The sequence below is a fragment of the Megalobrama amblycephala genome, linkage group LG10 (genome assembly GCF_018812025.1).
Source record: "Megalobrama amblycephala isolate DHTTF-2021 linkage group LG10, ASM1881202v1, whole genome shotgun sequence".
Classification (NCBI taxonomy): Eukaryota; Metazoa; Chordata; class Actinopteri; order Cypriniformes; family Xenocyprididae; genus Megalobrama; species Megalobrama amblycephala.
Genome location: NC_063053.1, coordinates 22,085,772 through 22,111,074, shown reverse-complemented (window position 1 = coordinate 22,111,074; position 25,303 = coordinate 22,085,772). Strand labels below are relative to the sequence as shown.

Sequence of the window (25,303 nt, the reverse complement as noted above, 5' to 3'; positions counted from 1 at the left end):
AATGGGGTAAAAAGCAATAAAAATATATATGAAAAATACAACTGATACAAAATAAAATAAAATAAAAATACAAGTAGCAACAAATATTTATTGCACTCTTTGTTTAAATGGCAGCTTACTCCTGTGCAACAAAAATGTATTATATTAATTATTATATTATATTATATTCTAAAATTACAATAGAGTAAAAAGAAATAAGAAATAAAATACAAACATTAGATAAAAACAATGCAAAATAAATAAAGTATCAACATGGCATTCTCCATGTACAGTGAAAAAAAAACTTTTTTCATTAAGTAAAATAAACTTAATGTTTCTGAATTGACAAAAAAGTTATCAACTTTTGGGAGTAAATAAAAAACATGCAAAAAAGAACATATAATGAGTTTTTTTTTTACAGCGTGGAGATTTTACACAGATTTTTATTAGGCTACTGATATGCTGGATTCTCACATGAGGGTATTATTTTAAACATATTTTTCAAAAACGCTATTCATTTCTTCAGGGATAAATCTTTTTTTAATAAGGGAATAATACAGAGAGCACCTTTAAAGACTTCATTTAAAGGTTAAGCTAAAAGAGAATAAGACTAAAATTGCTATGAGCGTGAGTTTATTGATGTTGATATATTATCTCTTTCTTTTCTCCACAGACAGACGTCTCCACACACACTCTTTTTCTCTCCCTCTCCAAACATGCCCCCTCTGCCTCCTACATCTGCTGAGCACACAGTTAACAGCTCGACCTGATGCTCCGCGTCCTGATTCGCCCATCTAACCTGTCACCTCCTAATCTCCGAAATGCGGCATGACACACACGCTAAACACACACTCACCTCACAGGCCATCTGAAAAGCTATCCGGGGGCGCTAAAATGCTCAGTCCGGTTCTGTGAACAATCCTTCTCATTTCTCTGCACACCGATCCCCCCATGTATGGATTTCATGTGGATTACATCACAAATCACTTTATCCCCCAAGAACTCTGTCAAGAAGTCTAGTCTCTCCACCCAAGCAGCTCGCCGGCTCTATTAGGCCACAACCCGGCGCTGATAGGTCGGATCGAAAGGATCGCCGCCGCCGTGCTTCTGCGTGTCTTCACTAACTGAGACTAAACCCGCCAGCTGCAGCTAATGCCCTCGGAAACCCTTTCAGTTTATCTGTCTCGCAACCAGAAACCTCTGAGATTCACACATTCTTTTGCTGTGAAGGAAGGCAAGTGGGAGCTTATCTGGAATAAGTTACTGTTTTCCTTTGCACTCCTCACAGGTAACCCGTTGAGGATCACGGAGAGAGTTCCAGATCAGTGCTTTCGGGGCCAGTTGTCCCCCGAGCATGTGAATGTATGAAGTGCTGCTTTAGGTAGAACAGCACTAATGTTTCTCTGTCATTAACGGGCTGTCTAAAAGGCCCTCTTGCTCTAACCTCAGTTAGAGAGCATCCCCTCAGGGAGAGTACTGAATGTGTAATACAAAGCAATATCCCACCACGGCTGTATATCAACTTCCCCTGTTCGTGAAAAACAAAGTTGCGGCCGGCGGGAATCCGATAGGTGAGTCGCTGCTGCAAGCTCTGGCACTAGGGTAATGTGCAGGAAAAGCTCATTTTCCATGAATCAAAAAAAGATTTCAAAAACATATTTAATGTGCCGCCGCACCTTGTTCTCCGAGTGACGCCGCGTTAGAGCTAGTGCATTTGATGTTGGCGACGGCACTAGAGGAGGACGGCTGTGGCTAACACCTGTGGATAAATCATAGACTATGCGGCTTTAACACGCTTTGTTCTGCTCCTCGCTGCCTTGTGACAAACGTCGTTGTTTGAGCTTAACTTCTGCAGAGATAGCTTTAAAGTTGACGCCATCCCGTGAAGGTTAAACAAGAGGGTTTGTGACTGGATTAGTTCCCATTAAGATAAGAGTTCAAATATGCTAGAAGTTATCAAGGCAGTGACTTAAAATAACTTTGTTTAGACATACCCTTACAAACACTTACAGTTTCCGGCAAAAATATATTAACTTGGTACAAAAAAAATGATGATGATGATGATGATGGTAAAGTAGTGTCAGTATTTTGGCAGACACTATGGTAAATGTTTGTAAGGGTAGACCTAGAATAAGTTTGCTATTTAGAAGGACAAAATATGGTAGGTTGTTGTTTGCTAAAGTATCAGTTTACTGAAAAAAATGACTTCATTCTTTGTGCTGCATATTGAAGAGAGATATCAGCCTGGGGAAATTTCCCCAAAGACATCAGTGCTGCCTGCTTTAATATTAAAGAAAGAAAGAAAGTAAAAACACCATCTCCAACCCTCTGGCTTTAAGACAAATGGAGAAACTGTGGTGTTAATAGCCTGCTACCCCCCTTCAGTATACGAATTTAATTATCTTTGGTCCATCTTATTGAGAAGCAAGTAATTGTTTCAGTGCTACACAACCAAAGAGGCTGAAACGGCAGAATTCGAAAGCTAATGGCTCCTTAAACAGGTTTCCACACCCTGATAGAACATCCCGAAGAGACTCCGTCTTCGTCTGATTTTTCCTCAACAATGCTTGGAATAAGGGAATGCTGGGTGATACGGACTTTGACAGATGAACTTATCTCAAAAGAACATAGATTTTCTCATACCTTTTTTATCAGCGCCATTGTCATCATCTTCCTCTCCTTCCATGGGCTGCGTGTTACCTGTCAAAAATCATCATACAACTTAGGAGAACTTTAAGCCAAAAAGTAGATTTTTTTTACACTTAAAATAAAATAAAAATGTGTATTTGTCACCCCCCCCAAAAAAACATACCACTCATGAGAACTTGCCAGGCCATTACCAATGTGTTCTGATAAATAAAATGTAATAAAATAAAATAAAACAAAACAAAATAAGATAAAATAAAATAAAATGAAATACAATATGTGTATCTCTCCAAAAAAATAAAAAAAATAAAATAAATAATAATAATAATAATCATACCACTCATGAGAACTTGCCAGGCCATTACCAATGTGTTAATGTGATAAAATAAAATAAAATAATCCTCAACAATGCTTGGAAGAAGGGAATGCTGGGTGATATGGACTTTGACAACTGGACAACTGGACTGACTGGAGATTTTCTCATACCTTTTTTATCAGTACCATCGTCATCATCTTCCCCTCCTTCCATGGGCTGCGTGTTACCTGTCAAAAATCATACATCACTTATGAGAACTTTAATCCAAAAACTAGATTTTTTTTACACTTAAAAAAATAATAAATATAAAATAAAAATGTGTATTAGTACAGAGCCCCTAAAGGGACCATTGCAAAAGTAAAAAATATACAGTTTCGCGTGCGCACGAGAAACTTTTGCGTGTGCATGAGAAACTTATGGCGTGCGCACGCATTACAATTTCTGGTTTGTGTATACTAAAACCTTTTTCATTTGTGCGTCACTGCCTATGAAGAAAGCAAGAGTATGCATGCACATGAATCAATAAAGATCTATTTACTCAAAATTATGAAGAAAATCTGAGTATGGATGCGCATGTATTAATAAAGATCTATTTGCTCAAAATTATGAAGAAAATGCGAGTATGGATGAATTAATAATAATCTATTTGCTCAAAATTATAAAGAAAAAGAGAGTATGGATGCGCATGAATTAATAAAGATCTATTTGCTCAAAATTATGAAGAAAAAGAGTATGGATGCGCATGAATTAATAAAGATCTATTTGCTCAAAATTATGAAGAAAATGTGAGTATGGATGTGCATGAATTAATAAAGGTCTATTTTATGAAATTTAGCTTTCGCAGGGCAGTGTATCACGGCCTTATGTCCACTTTAAAGCATTCTCTGTGACGGCCGGGATATGAATAGCTGTGTGCATTGTTCTTTTTGCCAAGTTAAAAAAGGCTGATGCAGTAAAAAGTGCTCAAAATGTGGCTTTCGTTTGGGCAGTGCGTCATATTTCAAGGGCTTAACTTTGTGGCAATTAAGAAATCGCGCTGAGAAATGGGCTCAATGTGCATTGTCATAATGCCACGTTTAATGGTTCATGAAAAACATTGGTACAGTAAAAATGAAAAAATTTGGATTTTGTTAGGGCAGTATAGGCTGTAGGGCTACTATTTATATTGTCCCATATAAAAATACTGGAACTGTAAAATGCAGGCCTACTAAAATGTCGTATTTCACAAGATCAAACGGCTCTTTATTAAACCACTTTTTCAGATTTAACGCATCCTTACAGGTGGCAGGGAAATGCTTATTTTCTTCATTCAGTTCTAACAGCGCTCATTGCGAGCAGAGCCATAGACGTAAAGGACTTTAAGGGAGGCACATGTTTAAAAAAAAATTAAAACAAAATAATTAGCTGGATTAATCCTAGATTAACTGGTCTAAGAAAGTCAAATTTTGAGCAAATATAGCTTTATTAATTCATGCGCATCCATACTGTAGCTTTCTTCATAGGCAGTGACGCACAAATGAAACAGAAACCGGAAAATGTAACACGAACACACGCGATACGTTTCAAGTGCGCAAGCGAAACTCTATATATAGTTGTGATAAAAATAAAATAAAATAAAATAAAATAAAATAAAATAAAATAAAATAAAATAAACAATACTTGGAAGAAGGGAATGCTGACAGATGAACTTCTCAAAAGAACAGATATTTTCTCATACCTTTTTTATCAGTGCCATCGTCATCATCTTCCTCTCCTTCCATGGACTGTGTGTTACCTGTCAAAAATCATCATACCACTTATGAGAACTTTAATACAAAAAAATAGATTTTTTACACTTACAAAAATAATAAAAGTAAAATAAAAATGTGTATTTGTCCAAAAAAACAACCAAACAAACAAACTAAAAAAATAAAAAAAAAATAAAAACATGAGAACTTGCCAGGCCATTACCAATGTGTTCTGATAAAGTAAAGTAAAGTAAAGTAAAGTAAAGTAAAGTAAAGTAAAGTAAAGTAAAGTAAAGTAAAGTAAAAATTTGAAGTAAAATCAAATCAAATCAAATCAAATCCTCAACAATGCTTGAAAGAAGGGAATGCAGACAGCTGAACTTATCTCAAAAGAACAGAGATTTTCTCATACCTTTTTTATCAGTACCATCGTCATCATCTTCCCCTCCTTCCATGGGCTGTGTGTTACCTGTCAAAAATCATCATACCACTTAGGAGAACTTTAATCCAAAAACTAGATTTTTTTACACTTAAAAAAAATAAAAATAAAAATAAAATAAAAATGTGTATCTGTCCCAAAAAAACCAACAACAAAACAAATAAAACAAAACAAACAAAACAACAAAAACATACTGTACCACTCATGAGAACTTGCCAGGCCATTACCAATGTGTTCTGATAAACAAAACAAAACAAAACAAAACAAAACAAAACAAAACAAAACAAAACAAAATGAAACAAAACAAAAAAAATATGTTGTTTAATCCAAAAACTAGATATTTTACACTTAAAAAAATAAAAATAAAAATGTGTATCTGTCCCAAAAAAACAAAAAAACAAAACAAAAAAAAAAACAAAAAAAATATACCACTCATGAGAACTTGCCAGGCCATTACCAATGTGTTCTGATAAACAAAACAAAACAAAACAAAACAAAACAAAAAATATGTTGTTTAATCCAAAAACTAGATTTTTTTACACTTAAAAAAAATAAAAAATAAAAATAAAAATGTGTATCTGTCCCAAAAAACAAAACAAAACAACAACAAAAAAAACAACAACAAAAATATACCACTCATGAGAACTTGCCAGGCCATTACCAATGTGTTCTGATAAACAAAACAAAACAAAACAAAACAAAAATATGTTGTTTAATCCAAAAACTAGATTTTTTACACTTAAAAAAAATAAAAAATAAAAATAAAAATGTGTATCTGTCCCAAAAAACAAAACAAAACAAAACAAAACAAAACAAAACAAAACAAAAACAAAACAACAACAACAAAAAACAACAACAACAAAAACATATCACTCATGAGAACTTGCCAGGCCATTACCAATGTGTTCTGATAAATAAAATATAATAAAACAAAACAAAACAAAACAAAACAATCCTCAACAATGCTTGGAAGAAGGGAATGCAGACAGATGAACTTATCTCAAAAGACCAGAGATTTTCTCATACCTTTTTTATCAGCACCATCGTCATCATCTTCCTCTCCTTCCATGGGCTGCGTGTTACCTGTCAAAAATCATCATACCACTTATGAGAACTTTAATCCAAAAACTAGATTTTTTTACACTTGAAAAAATAATAAAAATAAAATAAAAATGTGTATTTGTCAAAAAAAAAAAAAAAAAAAAAAAAAAAAACATACCACTCATAAGAACTTGCCAGGCCATTACCAATGTGTTCTGATAAATAAGATAAGATAAGATAAGATAAAATAAAATAAAATAAAATAAAATAAAATACAATGTGTATCTGTCAAAAACAAATCATACCACTCATGAGAACTTGTGTTCTGATAAAAATAAAATAAAACAAAATAAAATGTATAGTAGTAACTTTATAAGTATTAGCAACAATAATTAGCAAGCACCACTAATAAACAAATTGCAAAATAATTCTTAAGAAATATAGTTGAGTAGCTCTCTTATCTCTTGATAAACTGAAAAAAAAACAACCCTTTATTAATCTCATAATTGAAAAGGGCAACTGGCAGCTCACTACAAAAAAATAAAAAATAAATAAATAAAAAAAAACATCTAGGGTTACAAGGCACAGATTGCCTATACTGAACCGCACTGATAAGGGTGAAATGAGCGGAGGAATATCCTGCTATTGTGTCACAGGACCTGCTGGAGTGCATACATGCACCAGGTGATTCTGTATCAACAGGGGCTTTTGTGTGCCTCAGCAAATCCCAGCTGATAAAAAATGGGGCCTGTAAAAGTGTAGTGTAAGGGATTTTGGTGAAAGACAGCAAGAAAAAGAAGGTGAAACAGAGAGACGGATAGAAATAGATTGATTGATAGAGAGTGGGAGAGAGCTGATACAGGGGGATAAGGGGAAAAAAAGCCTCAATTCCTCGTGAGAATGGCAACCATTTGAGCCTTTGAATTGGTTCCAGAGAAAAAGAGAGAGAATCAGAGCCCTGGCTAAGTGAAGCGCTGCTAAAGGCCAGGGCTTGGCTGCCAGTCAGACATTCACTGAATGAAACTGAGGCTAAGCTAGCCGAAACTGCTGGGGCAGGAAAAGCAGTGTGCTCGGAGCTACTGTGGGAGTGTGTGTGTGTGTGTGTGTGTGTGCAGATGTGATACTTGGTCTGTTGTGAACAAGATGGAATCCTGATAGGTGTTGTCATGCCGGGTCATCCCGGTCCAGTGTTTACAATGAGGTATAACAGCATCCACAAAAGGTGATTGGTCTCCCTGGTTTGTGCAGAAGTAAACACAACCACACAAAGCCCCAACACAAGGACTTACAGTAGTTCAGAGGGCTTTTAGACGCTTTGCTGGATTGCTTCAGAATACCGTTTTATAACATGGCTGTAAAAAAGTCAATGTTAGGTGCTGAAAAAATGCTTGTTCTGGATCAGATCTGGTTTTGATGGCCGTCTTGACTTACAGATACAGTCCTGTGAACAGCTTCTCACATTCATAGTAAAAATCACAGCGTGCAGCCCTACTTTTTTTTTTTTTTGCTCCATGTCGTTGAGGCATGAACATGTTCTCCTCCTCTAAGATGCTTCATTTAGCACTCCTTCTCTTTCACCCTCTGTATTTTCAATCATCTAACTTTTGTAGAAATGATCAATGCTGGCCTTGTTACACTGCCAGAAAACTTCCATCTTAGAATTCCATGAAGTTTAAGTGACTGTTGGAGATGTTTGACTTGGGTTCAGTCTTCCAGCTCAACAAAAAACCTACTGTACTTTGTTAGTTATTTTAACATTATTATATATTTAGGGCCTGAGCACCGATGGTGTGTGGAACATTAGGGCCCGGGCACCGATGGTGTGAGGACCCTATTGAAATTGCTCAGTCAAATCTTCTCTTCATTTTTTGAGGGCCTAAACATGCTCAAAAACTCATGAAACTTTGCACACGCGTCAGAAGTGGTGGAAATTTATGTCTGATATGGGTTTCTGAATTAGGTGTGTCAAAATGGCAGTTTTTGCCATTTCCACACATACTTTTTAACAAACTCCTCCTAGAGCTTTAATCAGATCAAGGTCATATTTGGTCAGTCTAATCTAAAGGCCTTTGCGACGTTAAATTGCGAAGATCTTGATTTTTCACTGAAGGGCGTCCGTGGCGGCCTGATGAATTTCGATGTTTCGCCATGAAACAGGAAGTTGTTGTAACTCGGGCATACAATGTCGTATCAGCCCCAAATTCCACGTGTTTTATTAGAGTCCTGGCCTGAAGACATCTACATAGCAATATTCAGTTACAGTCATAGTGCCACCTGCGGGCAACAGGAAAAGTCATGTTTTACAACTGTGATTAACTCCTCGTAGAGATTTAACCAGATCAACATCATATGTTGTCAGTCTAATCTCAAGACCTCAGCGATGATAAACATCAAAGATCTTGAGTTTTCGCTGAAGGGCGTGTCCGTGGCGGCCTGACAAAGTCTGATGTTTCGCCATGAAGGAGGAAGCTGTTGTAACTCAAGTATACAGTGTCTGATCTGCCCCAAACTTCACATCTGTGACAAGATTCCTGGTCTAGAGACATCTATATGCCAATATTCAAATAGTCATAGCGCCACCTGCTGGCAACAGGAAATGGCATGCTTTACACTGTAATTCACTCCCAGGAACACATTTCAATATGCCACGAAGTACCAAACATATTAGAAACACGTTAAGTCATGCAACACTTGGCTGAGTGCAAATGTTTGCGATTAACGCCACGGAACTTGAGTTGTTGTAACTCAAGCATGCAATGTCCGATCTGCTCCAAACTTCACATGTTCGATAATATAGTCCTGGCCTGAAAATTCAGTTATGGTCAAAGCGCCACCTGTTGGCAACAGGAAGTGTGGCACTTTGAAATGACTTTGCCATAATTCTCCTGTATTTACTCACTTATAAGCATGCCGCCAACGGGCGGCGGTGAGCCCGGGTGCGAGGGCCCTTTAATCGCTGCTTGCAGCTTTAATTATTTCAGTTTTAGTCATTTTCGTACCTTAATTTAAACTTATTTTATTTCATTTAGTTGATAAAGCAACATTTCTAACTTTTGTTTTTTTAAATTTAAGTTTTTCATTGAATATTTTATTTTATTTCAGCTTTATTTCAATTAATGAAAACTTTTTTTTTTATTTTTAATAGTTCTATTTAACAATAACAACACTGCTACTGTAATCTGACTGAAACTCTAGTATGGCATTCTCAAGGATGGGTATCATCCAACCTGTACTGGTTTTGTAGTCCAGCGTAAACCTAGAGATAAACCCAGATTAGATTACCACTGTACGGTGCTCAGTTGTCTTTTTGACAGTTGCTTAAGCAGGTTTGGGACCATTGTGGGTATGTAAGCCGGATTTAAGGGCCTAGCGCTGGGAATTAGCTTAGCACTGAATCATTTGTAATGCTGTACCTGCTGCCTTCTATTTAGCTCCTGTAGCAAACACGCATTAGTCACAAAGAAACACCTTTATTTTCTATCTCTTTTTTTTCCACTGTTAATGTACAGTTAAGGAGGCCTGCAGATGAAAACCTTGTAATCTTTTCTGCTTTTCTGAAAGTCAACAAAGAAGGTAAGGTGATTTGCATATGAATGGACCACCGTTAAAAGAAGACATGCAAAGCAAATTGGAATCCCATTTGATAATGTTTGATTGTGTCATTGCAAACAAGGTGGCGAGCGAGTCCGATTAGCTTTCAATCAATCTGACTATGCTCCAAAACAATTCAGTCCTGCAAAAGCAAAACGCCTTGCAACCTTCATCTCAATTAACTCGCCAAAAGACCAAAGGTGTGCATGGGAATGCCAGCAAAACTATTTCAGCCATTCGGGTTAGAAAATGCAGACTCTTGTTTTCTTGTTTATAGGCAACTGTAGAGCTGCCACCCGCAACAAAAGGCTCGATTAATCATGGAGCGAGCATTTCAGATGCCGTGAATTAAACTTTGTTGGGCTCCAGGATATTGGATGTGATAATTTCCCCATCTTGTTTGCAAACGTGAACACAGCATTAGGAAACACCGTCACTCACCTTGCTCCATTCTGGCATCTTCTTCTTTCTTATGGTCGTCATTATCTGCGAAAGACAGGAAGAGAAACCAGAGAGGTCAAAATCTACGACGGCAAGTCTGACATGATCAAAAAAGCAGCCCGGAGAGCGTGGATTTCCGTGGGCTCATCCCCATTAGTGGCGTAACGAGAATTTAGCAAAGCAGGAATACAATACGTCTATTTACAGAGATGCCCCCTTTGCGAGACCTCAGAACAGAGCTGAACAGGAAACAGAGATAGAACAAGCATTGATTTTTACATTAAATCCAAGGTTTCTCTAAGGATTGAAAATATGTGGTTTGTTGAGTCCCCCAGGCAGTTAGTTCTAATGAAAGCTGAGCAGAGACAAGGCGAGAGCTTGCAGTCTGTTTGATCTGGATTGATGTATTATTTGAGTTCAGACTGCTATCAAACGCTCATCTGTGGAAAGACAATCGTGCTGTTTGATATGATCCAAGCAGCAATTAAATTCAGCGTTTGGCGGAGTGCTGAGATTGTTTTAGCTGAGGTTGAAGGCTCAATGTCTATAGCAGTGGTTCCTAACTGGTTTTGCTAAAGGACCCAGATTTTACATTGGACATGAGTCATGACCCATCACAGTAGTAAAAAGTTTTACTCTACAAAACTAGGAAACAAAAACCTCCTTAGAATCAAACATGGCAATATAACCACGAACTGCATAGACCCAATAATACAGAAAAAATATTAATATGATAATTTTGACAATTTTCAGAAAGAGTAGCAGATGTGTGATTTACCATCTTACAAATTCAGAAGATAAAAGCCTTCAAAACGTACAGTTCTCTCACTTCTGCCAAAATGGATCAACTTCAGCTTCTCTTCAGATTTTCTCAATTCAAATGCTCTATAGAATCTGAAGCGTCCCAACCCCCACATTATTAATAGATGCTGAAGCTGCGGCTGAAGTCGGTCACTTGTTCACACATTTACTATTTTTTATAAAGTGAATGGCACATAATGCACTTTATAGGTGATAGGGAACGATTAGGACAGTGTAAAGGCCTCGATATACTCATGGTGAAGTTCTTTTTCTTCATTTAGGGGTAAAGCGAAGTTCGAAATACATGAACAGCGATATACAGAGCACAAGCTCTGCAAATTAGCACTCCAGAAAAGTCACATCACGTTTATTTATAAGGCATTTTATTCAATAGATTGCTTAAAAGCAGCTTTACAGTATCAAACATGCCTCATTTCATCAGAAGCACAACTTAATTTTCTACTATAAAGCAACCATCCAGTGTGTTCGTGTTTTCACCTGCGGAGATCTTACCTCAACGGAGTTCGCTTTGGCAAGCCAAACTTCATTTTGGCCTGATTTTGTTCTAAATTACGTCACATCAGTTCGTTCTTTGATTTCTTTTGAAGTATATTGGGGCCTTAAATATGCTTTCCATTGGGGCGAATGAAGTCTGGTTTTGCGTTAATGTCTCTATTACACTATTGTCATAAGCTGTAAAATTGCCGAGCTCAACAGCTCTAGTCGAGCTGTGATATAAATGAAACACTATTGGCTATTTTAAAAAAGGGGAGGAGCTGCCTGATATGTCCCACCACCCTGTCTTCATGTTTCAAGGCACATCAGTGGGCCTTTAACAACCGGGCTTAAATCCTAGCTTGGGCAAACTAAATGGCACAGTTGTGGATGTGGCTTCATGTTGATCTGTTTGTCTTTTACTTTGAATCGTTTTCAACGATGTGATTAGCTTCAACCAAGTGACAAATGAATTTGCAACAAAATACTGCAGACTTTCAGACTTGCATGGCAACAGCTAAAAATGAGAAATGTTTCTCCTCCATTTTAAAGGTTGATTTATTTCGCTATCATTACTATGCATAATTATATATTTAGCATCGTTTCTTTCCTGCGAGTGTGAATAGAACAGACCTGAGAACAATTTTTGGGTCACTATTTATCCAACAGCCAACTAGTTTTAAGATTTTTTTTTGTTGATTTATAATTATTATTTTTTTATTTTCTTATATATGTTTCAGTTTCGATATTTTTTAATATTATTTCAAAATAGTAGACTTTTAAAAATGCATCTCTAAACCTCTTAGTCTCTTGTGGTCCATCTAGCTCTTTTCAACGACATAATCTCTAATGCGAAAAGACCAGAGACTCACTTTTGGGTCCCGACCCACCCGTTGAGAACCACTGATCTATAGTATCTGAGTGATTTGACCTGACTGTAGGTAAAAATACCTGTATTTCAGCCATCTGCCAGCTAAATATGCAGGGATCAGCATTCCTCCAGTGCTCAGCTCTCTTTTATTCTCTATTCTCTGTTCTTGTTCGCTCTCATTCCCTCCTGTATAGGTCCACTGCTCTCTTTAACTCTTTTTTTCTTCTTTTTCTTTTTGTCTATTCATTCTTTTTTTACACTCCAAACTCATAGTTCTTGCCAAAGAAGTCAATATGTCCCCTGAATTTTGACTCTCTCTTTTTCTGCATGAGTCCCTTTTCTCTTCTCATATGATGCCAAACCTACTGGACCTGAAGCCTGGAGCCTGCAGCCAAGGCTGTTCCCTGCCTGGTTACAGCTCGTTAGCCACCCCTGACGACTGTTAGCTATTACCACAAACCAAACAGGTTCCAATTCATACACCGCTAACTTATAATTGGATCTATTCTACTAGACTTCTTCTAGAAATCTAAATGTTTAAAAGAAACCCTAGCTAAAAGAGAAGTAAGGTTTTTTCATAAAGTCACCAAAAAATGAAAAGTATTTACCGCTGCATGCTCCTGGTCTCACATTTTATCAGTGTATGTTTGTCTATGCTATCTAAAGGGTTACACTTTATTTGGATAAACCACTTTAGGCATGTCAACTATGTCAAATAACCCTCAGGATTAGTAGACTGTTAGGTTAGAGTTAGAATTAGTTGACATGTACTTGAAAATGTACTTACAAATACTTGTCTGTTGGGGGACCATGGAAATAAAGTGTTAGCAGATATTAAGCTGACAGTCTATTAACCCTCTAATGAGAGTTAGTTGACATGTAGTTGCAAAGTTACCTATAGTTAGTAGAATGCCTAGTGGACTATCAAAATAAAGTGTTACCATAAATTGTTCTTCCCTTAAAACCTTGCTTTTCTAATTTAACCAATATCCAAATTTGCATGTTTTAGCTCCATTCTGGTGTTCAGTTCACCCTAATTTTTGTCATTGACAAAAACTACAAAATACACCACAGAAACACATTACATAAGTAGAATGGGTTGTGAATGGCAAATCACTGTGGCTTCAAAAACAGCTTTTTTATTTCATTTTCTAAACCGCTTGCAGGCCTCATCAGCATGTCATCCTCAGACAGGCACTTGGTCACACACAGGAAAACACATTCACACACTCACACATCCAGCCTCTAGCAAAAGCTCCTGCTTTGATAAAACACTCCTGTCATCTGTTCACGAGAGAAAGACTGTCAAAGCTCCCTCAGGATGGTGGGGCCATGTTTCTCCCTTTGTTTAACACAGAATAAAAGCAGAACATGCATTTATATGGGGAAGAGGGGGGGAAAACAGTGACATCATAACATGCTGAGTCATGCTAGACAGGGAGCAAAACCCTTTGGACAACCTTCAGCAAAGAACAACTGCCCTCTGTATGCATAAATGCTGCCAGTTGATTATGCAATTTCACAATGAAAGTTCTGTAAATGTAATGCACTGCTATGCTGGTCTATGATTTTTCTGTACATAAATTTATGCTAAATCCAAAAAGCAAGATGTGCTTGCTGCATCGTTCAGCCATTGAATTGCAAATCATTCTTAAAAGAGTCTTCAAAAAATGTAAGGGATAAAAGCAGAAAGCTTTCATGATAGATAGATAGATAGATAGATAGATAGATAGATAGATAGATAGATAGATAGATAGATAGATAGATAGATAGATAGATAGATAGATAGATAGATAGATAGATAGATAGAAATGTTGCAGTGATTATGTGAGCAAAAACAATAGATGTCTAGATGATTTGGAAAGAAACAAGACACATGTAAGCCAGCTAACCAGAGACTTTAATTCCACTGACCAGATGGACCACACACACAAATACCAATGTACATCCACTGTCTCTGTTCCTCAAGGAGAGCCAGACATGGGCCCCTGGGGCCCAGAGAGTGTGCTGGAACATGCTGCCTTTCAATCTGCTCATGTCTGAAAGCATTTTAATCAGTTGCAGGGCCTCCCAAACCAATCAATTACTTTAATCAATCAATTAGAGCACTGGGGTGCGACGAAAACCAGCTCACCACCTACCATTTTTTCCAATTGGATTAAAATTCCATGCTGAAAATAATAATAATAACTGAGAGGATGTAATGCTATAGCCAACACAAAATGAAACATTCTCAAAAAAACAAAAACAACCCTATTTAATGGCATTAAATATGCTTGTAATATACATAAGAAACAGCTTAAAGATGTTTTTATGATCAAATTTCCACAGAAACTGCAAACATTCAGCCACTGCACTGAAATCTTTTATTTTGCAGTGTGAGAGAAGCTGTGTACTTAATGATTCTGTCTCTTGAAAATAACATACAGCTAAATCGCTGCTAGCTCCTCACCACTAGCGTAATGGCTGTATTCCTAGCTGTGTAAAGCCCCTCACATGGTGGCACTTCAAAAAATTCCCATGGTGTATTTGATGATATTAATGCACCGTAACACACTCAACATTTGTTCCCTGGAGACTGAGGACGTTGCGTGCACAGCCTTCATTTTCAACTCTTCCGGGGGTCCAGGAAGCCCCGTCGACTTACAGCGGACAACCATCGTCTCACCGCAAACACCCGGCTTTACAAATGATAGGCTTTCTGACACAGTAACACTGGGATAGGAAAGCCTCCATTAAAGATAACAGGGGGGAGCTGTCGTTTGAGAACACGGCATAGAAACACCATGTAAATATGGATGTGGCTCATGGACTAAGAGTGAGTGAGAGCGTGAGAAACAGATTGAGAGCGAAAGAAAGAGAAACAGAGCTTCATTTCCTGACTGAATGTAGCGAGAGCTGACAAAACACTTCAACAATCACTTCATACATCTATCTATCTATATATATATATCTGTATCCCTTAAATGCATACCTCGGGTCTTTAGTGACCCGGGACGTCATTCACTACCCTCCTCCTCGTTCATTTTTTAAAGTTAGACATCAACCTTCTTGGTATTCCTCAATCAATTCATTATAAAGAATATAACAAGAAAAAAATCATAAAATTATAAAAGAATGCCTATTTTTGTATTCATTTTTTGTAAAAATTGTATAGGGTCGCAAACGACCCGAGGTGTGTATGAGTGTACGTATATTTTTTTCTGCACGACAATAATTGAATCTTAGATGACAGAATAAGTACAATTCACCTTTATTCCACAAGGTGGCAATGTCTGATACACAATGCTGAAGTGACGACTCATTTAGACAGAAAACGAAATAATTAGAGAAACATGAAATGGCTCAGCGATTTACTGCATAGCAAGTACTGAACGCAATCAAGTATAACTGTAACTGTCACTGGATAGATCTGGTGAAGCTGTTAGCGATCGAAATATTGATTTTGAAGATGTTGAAAATTATATAGTTCTGAGAATATGTTTGAGATCGCGAATGGGCTCATATTCGTGACCTCAAACATAAAACTAGCCTATTATTTGCTGAATTTACTGGCAAATGAGCTCTAACGAGGACAGTGATGATGGCATAAAACATCTGCTCAAACGGAGCCCTTTCAAGCTCCAAAGGGTAACGAAATACGATATATTTTATTCTTCTGTAATTGTTACTCTAATATCAGAGGAGTTTTATATTATCACGACAGGTAGAGATCCTTCCGTGTTAGATACAGATCCGGGTCGATAAAGACCCGAGTATGTAAGAATGATTGGCGAAACAGTCATGCATTTAAGGGATATATATCTATATATACACTGCCTTTCAAAAGTTTGGGATCGGTACGATTTTTAATGATTTTAAAAGAAGTTTCATCTGCTCACCAAGGCTACATTTATTTAATTAAAAATACAGTAATAACAGTAATATTGTGAAATATTATTACAATTTAAAATAACTTTTCTATTTGAATATATTTTAAAATATAATTTATTCCTGTGTTGGCAAAGCTGAATTTTCAGCATCATTACTCCAGTCTTCAGTGTCACATGATCTTTCAGAAATCATTCTAATATGCTGATTTGCTGCTCAATAAACATTTATGATTATTTTCAATGTTGAAAACAGTTGTGTACTTTTTTTTTTTCAGGATTCCTTGATGAATAGAAAGTTCAAAAGAACAGCATTTATCTGAAATACAAAGCTTCTGTAGCATTATACACTACCGTTCAAAAGTTTGGGGTCAGTAAGAATTTTTATTTTTATTTTTTTGAAAAGAAATTAAAGAAATTAATACTTTTATTCATAGCTGTAACCCACTTCATTGAAACACAATCATATCCCGTCTTGTCATATAATGAAACACAGAGATGGCACAGTGTCTCAAAGCTCTTACACACATCTGATTCATCCTCATTCTAAGACAAATATATTCTTCATGGTCCCTTCACTGACTCAATAATGACTGAGTAACAGGACAGCAGGAAAGTGATGTGTGCTGTACTCACTTACATAAGTGCTGGATACTCTTTAGAATCATCTCACAGGCCTGAACCCACCAACTTTCACATAATGGACCTCAGACTGCTCTTTTGGGTGGTGAGGCTCTAGAGGGAAGATAACAGCGGGATGCTAGGGATGGGATCGCAGCTAAGCGGAGTTGACAAGGCGACTGCAGTGTCTCGAAAACTGACAGAACTTCAAAGACATTTCTCTTCTAAGCAAAAGTCTGTTTCGGAGGGTGTCTGCGGTGGGAGGAGTGGCCGACTTTGGGCCACTGGGGATGCGAGTGTGTATGGGGAGCTCGCCACAAAGATGCACAGAAGTGTAAAGGACACAAGCATTTAATTTACAAGATAGACCCCTTAAATAGCTTCAGTGCAGTTAGCTACTTTTTTGTTTTTTGGCAGGAGTAGTGCAGCTAACTGCTTTTTAAAAATGTAGTGAATCTACTAGTAGTTAAACTACTTTAAATGAGTTGCTTGGAAAGCTACATTTTTAAATTAACTTTCCCAACACAACTTGTGCTAAAACCAAAACTAACTGAGGAATAATTGATGGGACAAGATAGAAAAAATCTAAAATATAAAATCAACTGTGAGAATCTGAGGAGGTCAGGCCATAGGGAAAAGGAATAGGCGTTTAGTAATGTCAAGTTAATGCTCGATTTAAAGAAATTTTATTCAAATTGATATGTCTAAGATTGTAAAGATGGACACAGAAAGACACAGAGCCCAATGTCATTAGAAAAAAAAAGCCATGTGACAGACTTGAGTGATAACCCCAACACAGAATCTGAGTACAGTAACAGAAGGGAAAATGGATGGAGGAATATACAGAAAAGAACTTTCAGAGACATCAACAGCTTCTACAAGTCTTATTCCCCAACATACTCTCACACATTCATCTCTTTGTCTGATCGTGTCTTCAAATACATTATTAAACAATAGACATAAGTGTGTTAAAGGAATTAAAAATAAACTGGATGCAATTAAACAAGGAACAATCAAGCAAAGTAATAAAGATATAAATACCTTTACCAGCTAGCTAAAGACTTATAAACAAATTTAAAGAAAAATAACACTTGTACTGTATGTTACGGAAGAGGATTAGGGCCAATCAATAATAAAAAAATAAAACCATCTCGAGATTAAAGTTGTTAAATTTCAAGAAAAAACTCGTTCAACTTCGAGAAAAAAGTCGAGATAAAATGTTGAGAATAAACTCATTAAATTATGAGAAAAAAGTCGTTAAATTCCGAGAACAAATTCATTAAATTAAGAATTTTTTTCTCATAATTTAACGACTTTTTTCTTGTAATTTAATGACTTTATTCTCATAATTTAATGAGTTTATTCTCAACATTTTATCTCGACTTTTTTCTCAAAATTTAACAACATTTTCTTAGAATTTAACGAATTTGTTCTCGTAATTTAACGACTTTTTTCTCGTAATTTAATGACTTTATTCTCAACATTTTATCTCGACTTTTTTTCTCGAAATTTGACGAGTTTTTTCTCGTAATTTAACGAGTTTATTCTCAACATTTTATCTCGACTTTTTTCTCGAAATTTAACTAGTTTTTTCTCGTAATTTAACGAGTTTATTCTCAACATTTTATCTTGACTTTTTTCTCGAAATTTAACAACATTTTTCTTACAATTTAACGAATTTGTTCTCGTAATTTAACAACTTTTTTCTCGTAATTTAATGACTTTATTCTCAACATTTTATCTCGACTTTTTTCTTGAAATTTAACAAGTTTTTTCTCGTAATTTAATGAGTTTATTCTCAACATTTTATTTAGACTTTTTTTCTCGAAATTGAACAAAAATTTTTCTCGAGATGGTTTTATTTTTTTATTATTGCTTGGCCCTAATCCTGTTCCGTAGTGTGTCGTACTTAGATAATATTAAATACTAGATTTTTAGATTTTCTAAAGAAAATAAGTCACAATCTTAGGGTGCTGTGCCAGGTCTGTATTGTGCACATATGGATTGTAAACAGCACACATGCTGTTGGAATCATCTTGGCATTGGCTAAAAGTTTTGTCCGTCAGATTTACTACAATGACAATGGTTGGAGAATATGTCTCTCAAGATGCAGACGGCACTGCTTGGATATTATAAGTAAAACTGCTGCACTATTTTGAAAAATAAACTTTGGAGGAGGGCACATTTGTTTGTGAGAGTATACAATCGTATACAGTTTTACAACATAAACCGTGCTCAAATTGCATAATTTCTCGAAGAACGATGATAGAGACCAGATCGTTCAGGAGAAATATGATGCAAACAATGGACAATATATCAAAATGTCACAGATTTAATGCTTTTGTGGACAAAAAGTGCTGTTTTTCAGTGAATGCTTGTCATGGACACCCAAGTGCGACGGATTGTATTCATCTCACAATCCCATTTTGATTTTGCTTGTTGTCATTTGCACTCCTGATACAGATTACAATATTACTGTTGCTGGAGCATTTATATCATAAAACAGACATTGTAGATTGACAATAAACCCTTAGAACTTTCAAATGATGTATAATTTGTTATCATTCTCAATAGTTTTAGACAGTATTCTATATAGTAAATGTATACCATGGTAAACAAAGTGACGTCGGGACAGTGCGCCTCAAGAGGTTAAATCAAACATATAAAATAAAACTATAAAATAACCGCATAAAAATAATACTTTAAAATACTTGTACTGAAGATTCCAGTTTTCAAAATCTGTTATTTGCTATCATCTGGAAAAATTTTCTCATTTCTGCAGCTGCTTTTTTTTGTGGGTGAAAATGACAGCTGGTTGGGAGGCATACACTGATGAGACAATTTCCCATATGCAAATGCCCTGTTTGCATGTCCCGACACTATTTCATTCTATTTGCCAGTTGTCACACACTTGTAAGGCTGCATAGACAGAGATTAAAAGAACACACAAAACCTAACAGTTACACACAAACAAAAGTATTAAGAAGAATACTTGGCAAAACTGTTTCGCAAACTGACAGTACAACAATAACTTCCGTTTTGTTTAGCAACCAGAACAAAGACGATTTTTCTTTCCAGTTGTATAGACGCAAAAGCAGATGAGGGCTTGTATGAATACTTGAGTAAGTGAGTGGGTGAGAAAGAGAGAGGGAGTAAATGTATGCGGCGTGCCAGAGAGAAGTGCCAGAGAGTAGCCACACCGCGAGATGCGAGTGCAGCTTTAAAGCTCAGTTAAAATGAGCACGTCTCTTCCACAGCTCTTGGCACGCTGGTTCCCATGGTGATGATGATGATGATGAGGTGTTGGGATCGAGCTGTCAGGCCCTTGTTATTTTCGCACATTTTACAACCAGCGCTATCAGGGACACCAGCAGAGCTAATTCAGTCCTATTGTCTCTCTCTCTCTCTATCTAAAAAGCACTTCAAACCTCACTCCACAACGATTCGCCCCAATATACCATCCTCATGATAATTTCACTCTTCTGGAATGTTCTCTCCGTACCCGCTCCTCCTGCGTCAATCAATATCTAATACGCAGTCAGAGAAACATGCTAATGATGTAGCAAAGAAAACACAAATGATGCTGCTTGTTGAACAGTGAGATAGACGAGTATACTTCACTACAGATAATAACTCCATATGTCACTTATAACGATTCTCATATTAAACACAGATCTGTCTTGGAACAAGCAATTTAAATGATGTATAAAATACAGAATAAGAGGAACAACTACTTTGATTACACTAAACTAAATTACGTTGGTTAATTAGAGAGTTTGATGGCAAAAAAAAACAAAAAAAAGTTTAAATAAATTCCAGACTCGCAATCATAAAGCACGCTAAAGGTTTGCAATTGCTGCAGATGACCCCTTTTCTGCATTGTTGACTGCTGACCCTGTCAGACCACTCTCTCTGTTTATTAATCAGCGCTTATGTCTGCCTCCTCGACCCATATTTTAATAATAAAACCATTTGTGTGACTTTGGCACTATTAACCTGACCTTTCAAACTCTTTAAAGGGGACCTATTATGCCCTATTTTACAAGATGTAAAATGAATCTCTGATGTCCCCAGAGTGTGTATGTGAAGTTTTAGCTCAAAATACCCACTGTCACAATCTTAGGGTGTTGTGCCAGGTCTGTATTGTGCACATATTGAAGGTAAACAGCACACACGCTGTTGGAATCATCTTGGCATTGGCTAAAATTTTTGTCCGTCAGATTTACTACAATGACAATGGTTGGAGAATATGTCTCTCAAGATGCCTCTCACTGCTTGGATATTATAAGTAAAACTGCTGCACTATTTTGAAAAATAAACTAATATATACAATCGTATACAGTTTTACAACATAAACCGTGCTCAAATTGCATAATTTCTTGAAGAACGATGATAGAGACCAGATCGTTCAAGAGAAATATGATGCAAACAATGGACAACATATCAATATGCCATGGATTTAATGCTTTTGTGGACAAAAAATGCTGTTGGATGTTTTTCAGTGGATGCTTGTCATGGACATTATACCCAAGTGCGACGGATTGGATTCATCTCACGATCCCATTTTGATTTTGCTTTTTGTCATTTGCACTCCTGACACAAATTACAATATTACCTTTGCTGGAGCATTAATATCCTAAAACAGACATTGTAGATTGACAATAAACCCTTAGAACTTTCAAATGATGTATAATTTGTTATCATTCTCAATAGTTTTAGACAGTATTCTATATAGTACATGTATACCATGGTAAACAAAGTGACGTCGGGACAGTGCGCCTCAAGAGGTTAAATCAAACATATAAAATAAAACTATAAAATAACAGCATAAAAATAATACTTTAAAAGTACTTGTACTGAAGATTACAGTTTTCAAAATACCCCATAGATAATTTTTTATAGTATTAAATACCCCACAGATAATTTTTCGATTTTCGATGCGCTTCTCGCATGTCTGCATTTAAATAAATGATCTTGAGCACAACAAGTGAACTGCACACTATATGTAGAATTAAATAATATAGCAATGATGTTCAAATGCATCAAGTAATATATCAATGATATTGGGGTTTGTTGGGGGTAGGGGGTGCGAGTAAAATTAGATAAACTCCAAAAAGGCTGAAAAACCCTGTTTTAGAGCACTGATTCACAAAAAAAAAGCTTTAAAGTAAGAAACAAAACTTTTGGAAATGGTTGTGATGTCACAATTAACATAGGCCTACAACTGCCTAGGGCTGTACAATTAATCAAAATTGCGATAAGCAATTCACAAAGACTTTGATTTACAAACCCGATTCCAAAAAAGTTGGGACACTGTACAAATTAAATTAAAAAAAAATTGAATAAAAAAGGAATGCAATAATTTACAAATCTCGTAAACTTATACTTTATTCACAATAGAATATAGATAACATATCAAATGTTGAAAGTGAGACATTATGAAATGTCATGCCAAATACTGGCTCATTTTGGATTTCATGAGAGCTACACATTCCAAAAAAGTTGGGACAGGTAGCAATAAGAGGCCGGAAAAGTTAAATGTACATATAAGGAACAGCTGGAGGACCAATTTGAAACTTATTAGGTCAATTGGCAACATGATTGGGTATAAAAAGAGCCTCTCAGAGTGGCAGTGTCTCTCAGAGGTCAAGATGGGCAGAGGATCACCAATTCCCCCAATGCTGCAGCGAAAAATAGTGGAGCAATATCAGAAAGGAGTTTCTCAGAGAAAAATTGCAAAGAGTTTAGAGTTATCATCATCTACAGTGCATAATATCATCCAAAAATTCAGAGAATCTGGAACAATCTCTGTGCGTAAGGGTCAAGGCCGGAAAAACAAACTGGACGCCCGTGATCTTCGGGCCCTTAGACGGCACTGCATCACATACAGGAATGCTACTGTAATGGAAATCACAACATGGTCTCAGGAATACTTCAAGAAAACATTGTCGGTGAACACAATCCGCCATGCCATTCGCCGTTGCCGGCTAAAACTCTATAGGTCAAAAAAGAAGCCGCTAAACATGATCCAGAAGCGCAGGCGTTTTCTCTGGGCCAAGGCTCATTTAAAATGGACTGTGGCAAAGTGGAAAACTGTTCTGTGGTCAGACGAATCAAAATTTGAAGTTCTTTTCGCAAAACTGAGACATCATGTCATCTGGACTAAAGAGGACATGGACAACCCAAGTTGTTATCAGCGCTCAGTTCAGAAGCCTGCATCTCTGATGGTATGGGGTTGCATGAGTGCGTGTGGCATGGGCAGCTTACACATCTGGAAAGGCACCATCAATGCTGAAAGGTATATCCAAGTTCTGCATCAATTACAACATCATGGCTGCATAGAAGAAGGATCTGGGTACTGAAATGGCCAGCCTGCAGTCCAGATCTTTCACCCACAGAAAACATTTGGCGCACCATAAAGAGGAAGATGCGACAAAGAAGACCTAAGACAGTTGAGCAACTAGAAGCCTGTATTAGACAAGAATGGGACAACATTCCTATTCCTAAACTTGAGCAACTTGTCTCCTCAGTCCCCAGACGTTTGCAGACTGTTATAAAAAGAAGAGGGGATGCCACACAGTGGTAAACATGGCCTTGTCCCAACTTTTTTGAGATGTGTTGATGCCATGAAATTTAAAATCAACTTATTTTTCCCTTAAAATAATACATTTTCTCAGTTTAAACATTTGATATGTCATCTATGTTGTATTCTGAATAAAATATTGAAATTTGAAACTTCCACATCATTGCATTCTGTTTTTATTCACAATTTGTACAGTGTCCCAACTTTTTTGGAATCGGGTTTGTAATTAAATATATGCACTGCATGTTTCAGAGTGAAGCTTGTGTGTCTTATGATCCTTTTTTTCCAGCATCTTGAAGCAGCTTAGTAAATACTGCTTGGGTTTGGGTTGCTTATAACATGCATTTAGGAATGATTATTATTTTTCTTAATAACTTTATTTTATTTTACAATGAAATATTACAATAAATAATTCTTAATAATGATAATAATAATAATTCTTATTTTGTTCAATATTTTATTTAGTAATAATAATAATAACAATAATAATATAAGCCTGGAGTTTCTCATGATGTATCACAAGACTAATTCCCTATTTTCTGCACACACTTCCTGCTTTCTTGCTACCTAAAAGATGCCCGTTTGATGGCTTTTCATGTAGCGCAAAGCCATGATGCAAGTCATGTGAAAGGGCCATAAGAGGGGAAAAAAACCCTTATATACTACAAAAGTATAAAACATGGTCCTTTTAAATTTATGATAAAGCATTTAGGACCAAAAGTAGTTTATATTAGTACTGGATTAAGACTTCAGGGTAGTCCAAATTACAAATAAATAGCAAGTGAGAGAGCTTCTAATTCTGAGAGAGCTGAAGTGGGGTCACTGGCTCATTCTGATTGGTTGTAAACTAAGAGAGTAGCGCCTCCGTCATCTCATTTCTAAACACTAATACAAAGAGACGGGCCTGGGGAACAGGGACCTGGCTGATATAATTACAAATTCTCTGGTGAATTCTCTCTTTCAGCAAGACCTGGAAGAGGGAAGGTGTGTGTGTGTGTGTGTGTGTGTGTGTGTGTGTGTGTGTGTGTGTGTGTGTGTGTGTGTGTGTGTTTGTGACAGGAACATGACAGAAACAAAACATTCAGCAAGTGGGGAAAAAGTGAGTCTTGACACTTATTATTCCACCCGGTCCATGACTCCTAGTGTGTGTACGAGGGGAGGTAATGGTGGATTATATTATTCTCCCAGTGCATTCAGGATTCCTCTGTTTGTTTGTGTGTGTGTGTGTCCATACAAATGATGAACCTCCAAGCAGCGGCTCATTTGGAAACCTCCAGGGGTTCTTGTCATGGAAGTGCAGCAAGCTTCAGGCAGAGCGAGACAGCAGGACACTTGGGAAGGTCCAAAAGGGCTCCGGTGCGGCCTGAACTCACATCATATGTTTGTTTAGCGCTCAGGGAGACTGAAAAGAGGCTTCCTGAGAGAGACTTGGCCTTTAAAGAGAAACGCTACATGGGAGCACAATAGACAAGTTCCCATGGAACTAGCTAGTGCCATGTCTCATAAGGAGGGAGAGGGAGTAAAAAATTGAAAGAGAGACAAAGTGAGGGATTGGGTGAAAGCAAAACAGTCATATTGACATTGACAGAAGGCCAAAGTGCAAGACAAAGAAAGTGAAAACCGAGGAACCGACTTCTGAAGTCCCATCACACGACAGTTCATCTTTACATAAAGCAACGCCAGTACCAGAGACCACATGATCCAACCAGAAACAGACAAGCAAAAGTGTGAGGTGGAATGTCACCGAGGAGGTGCCATCCTGCGTGCCTCTGACATCTGGGGTTTGCTGTTGAGGCTCAGGATCGCTGAGGGTGTTGACAGAAGCAAAGCCCCTGCTCTACATTTGGACCTCCAGGCTGCAGCGTTTGTGCTTCAGAGACAAG

At 36.9% G+C, this 25,303-nt stretch overlaps 1 protein-coding gene across 16 annotated transcripts in view; it reads right to left on the bottom strand.

Annotated features, from left to right (window-relative positions):
- Positions 1–25,303, bottom strand: part of macrod2 (mono-ADP ribosylhydrolase 2) — a 634,638-nt gene that overhangs the window by 45,266 nt on the left and 564,069 nt on the right. For 2 of the 16 annotated variants that reach the window (XM_048205395.1, XM_048205396.1), the window contains 6 exons: positions 10,181–10,225; positions 6,134–6,190; positions 5,081–5,137; positions 4,659–4,715; positions 3,112–3,168; positions 2,623–2,679 (listed from right to left, as the gene is read on the bottom strand). In XM_048205395.1, the coding sequence (XP_048061352.1) occupies positions 2,623–2,679; positions 3,112–3,168; positions 4,659–4,715; positions 5,081–5,137; positions 6,134–6,190; positions 10,181–10,225 (330 nt within the window). The remainder of the gene's footprint in view (positions 1–2,622; positions 2,680–3,111; positions 3,169–4,658; positions 4,716–5,080; positions 5,138–6,133; positions 6,191–10,180; positions 10,226–25,303) is intronic. The other 14 variants (XM_048205400.1, XM_048205399.1, XM_048205397.1 and 11 more) reach the window with 14 other exon arrangements.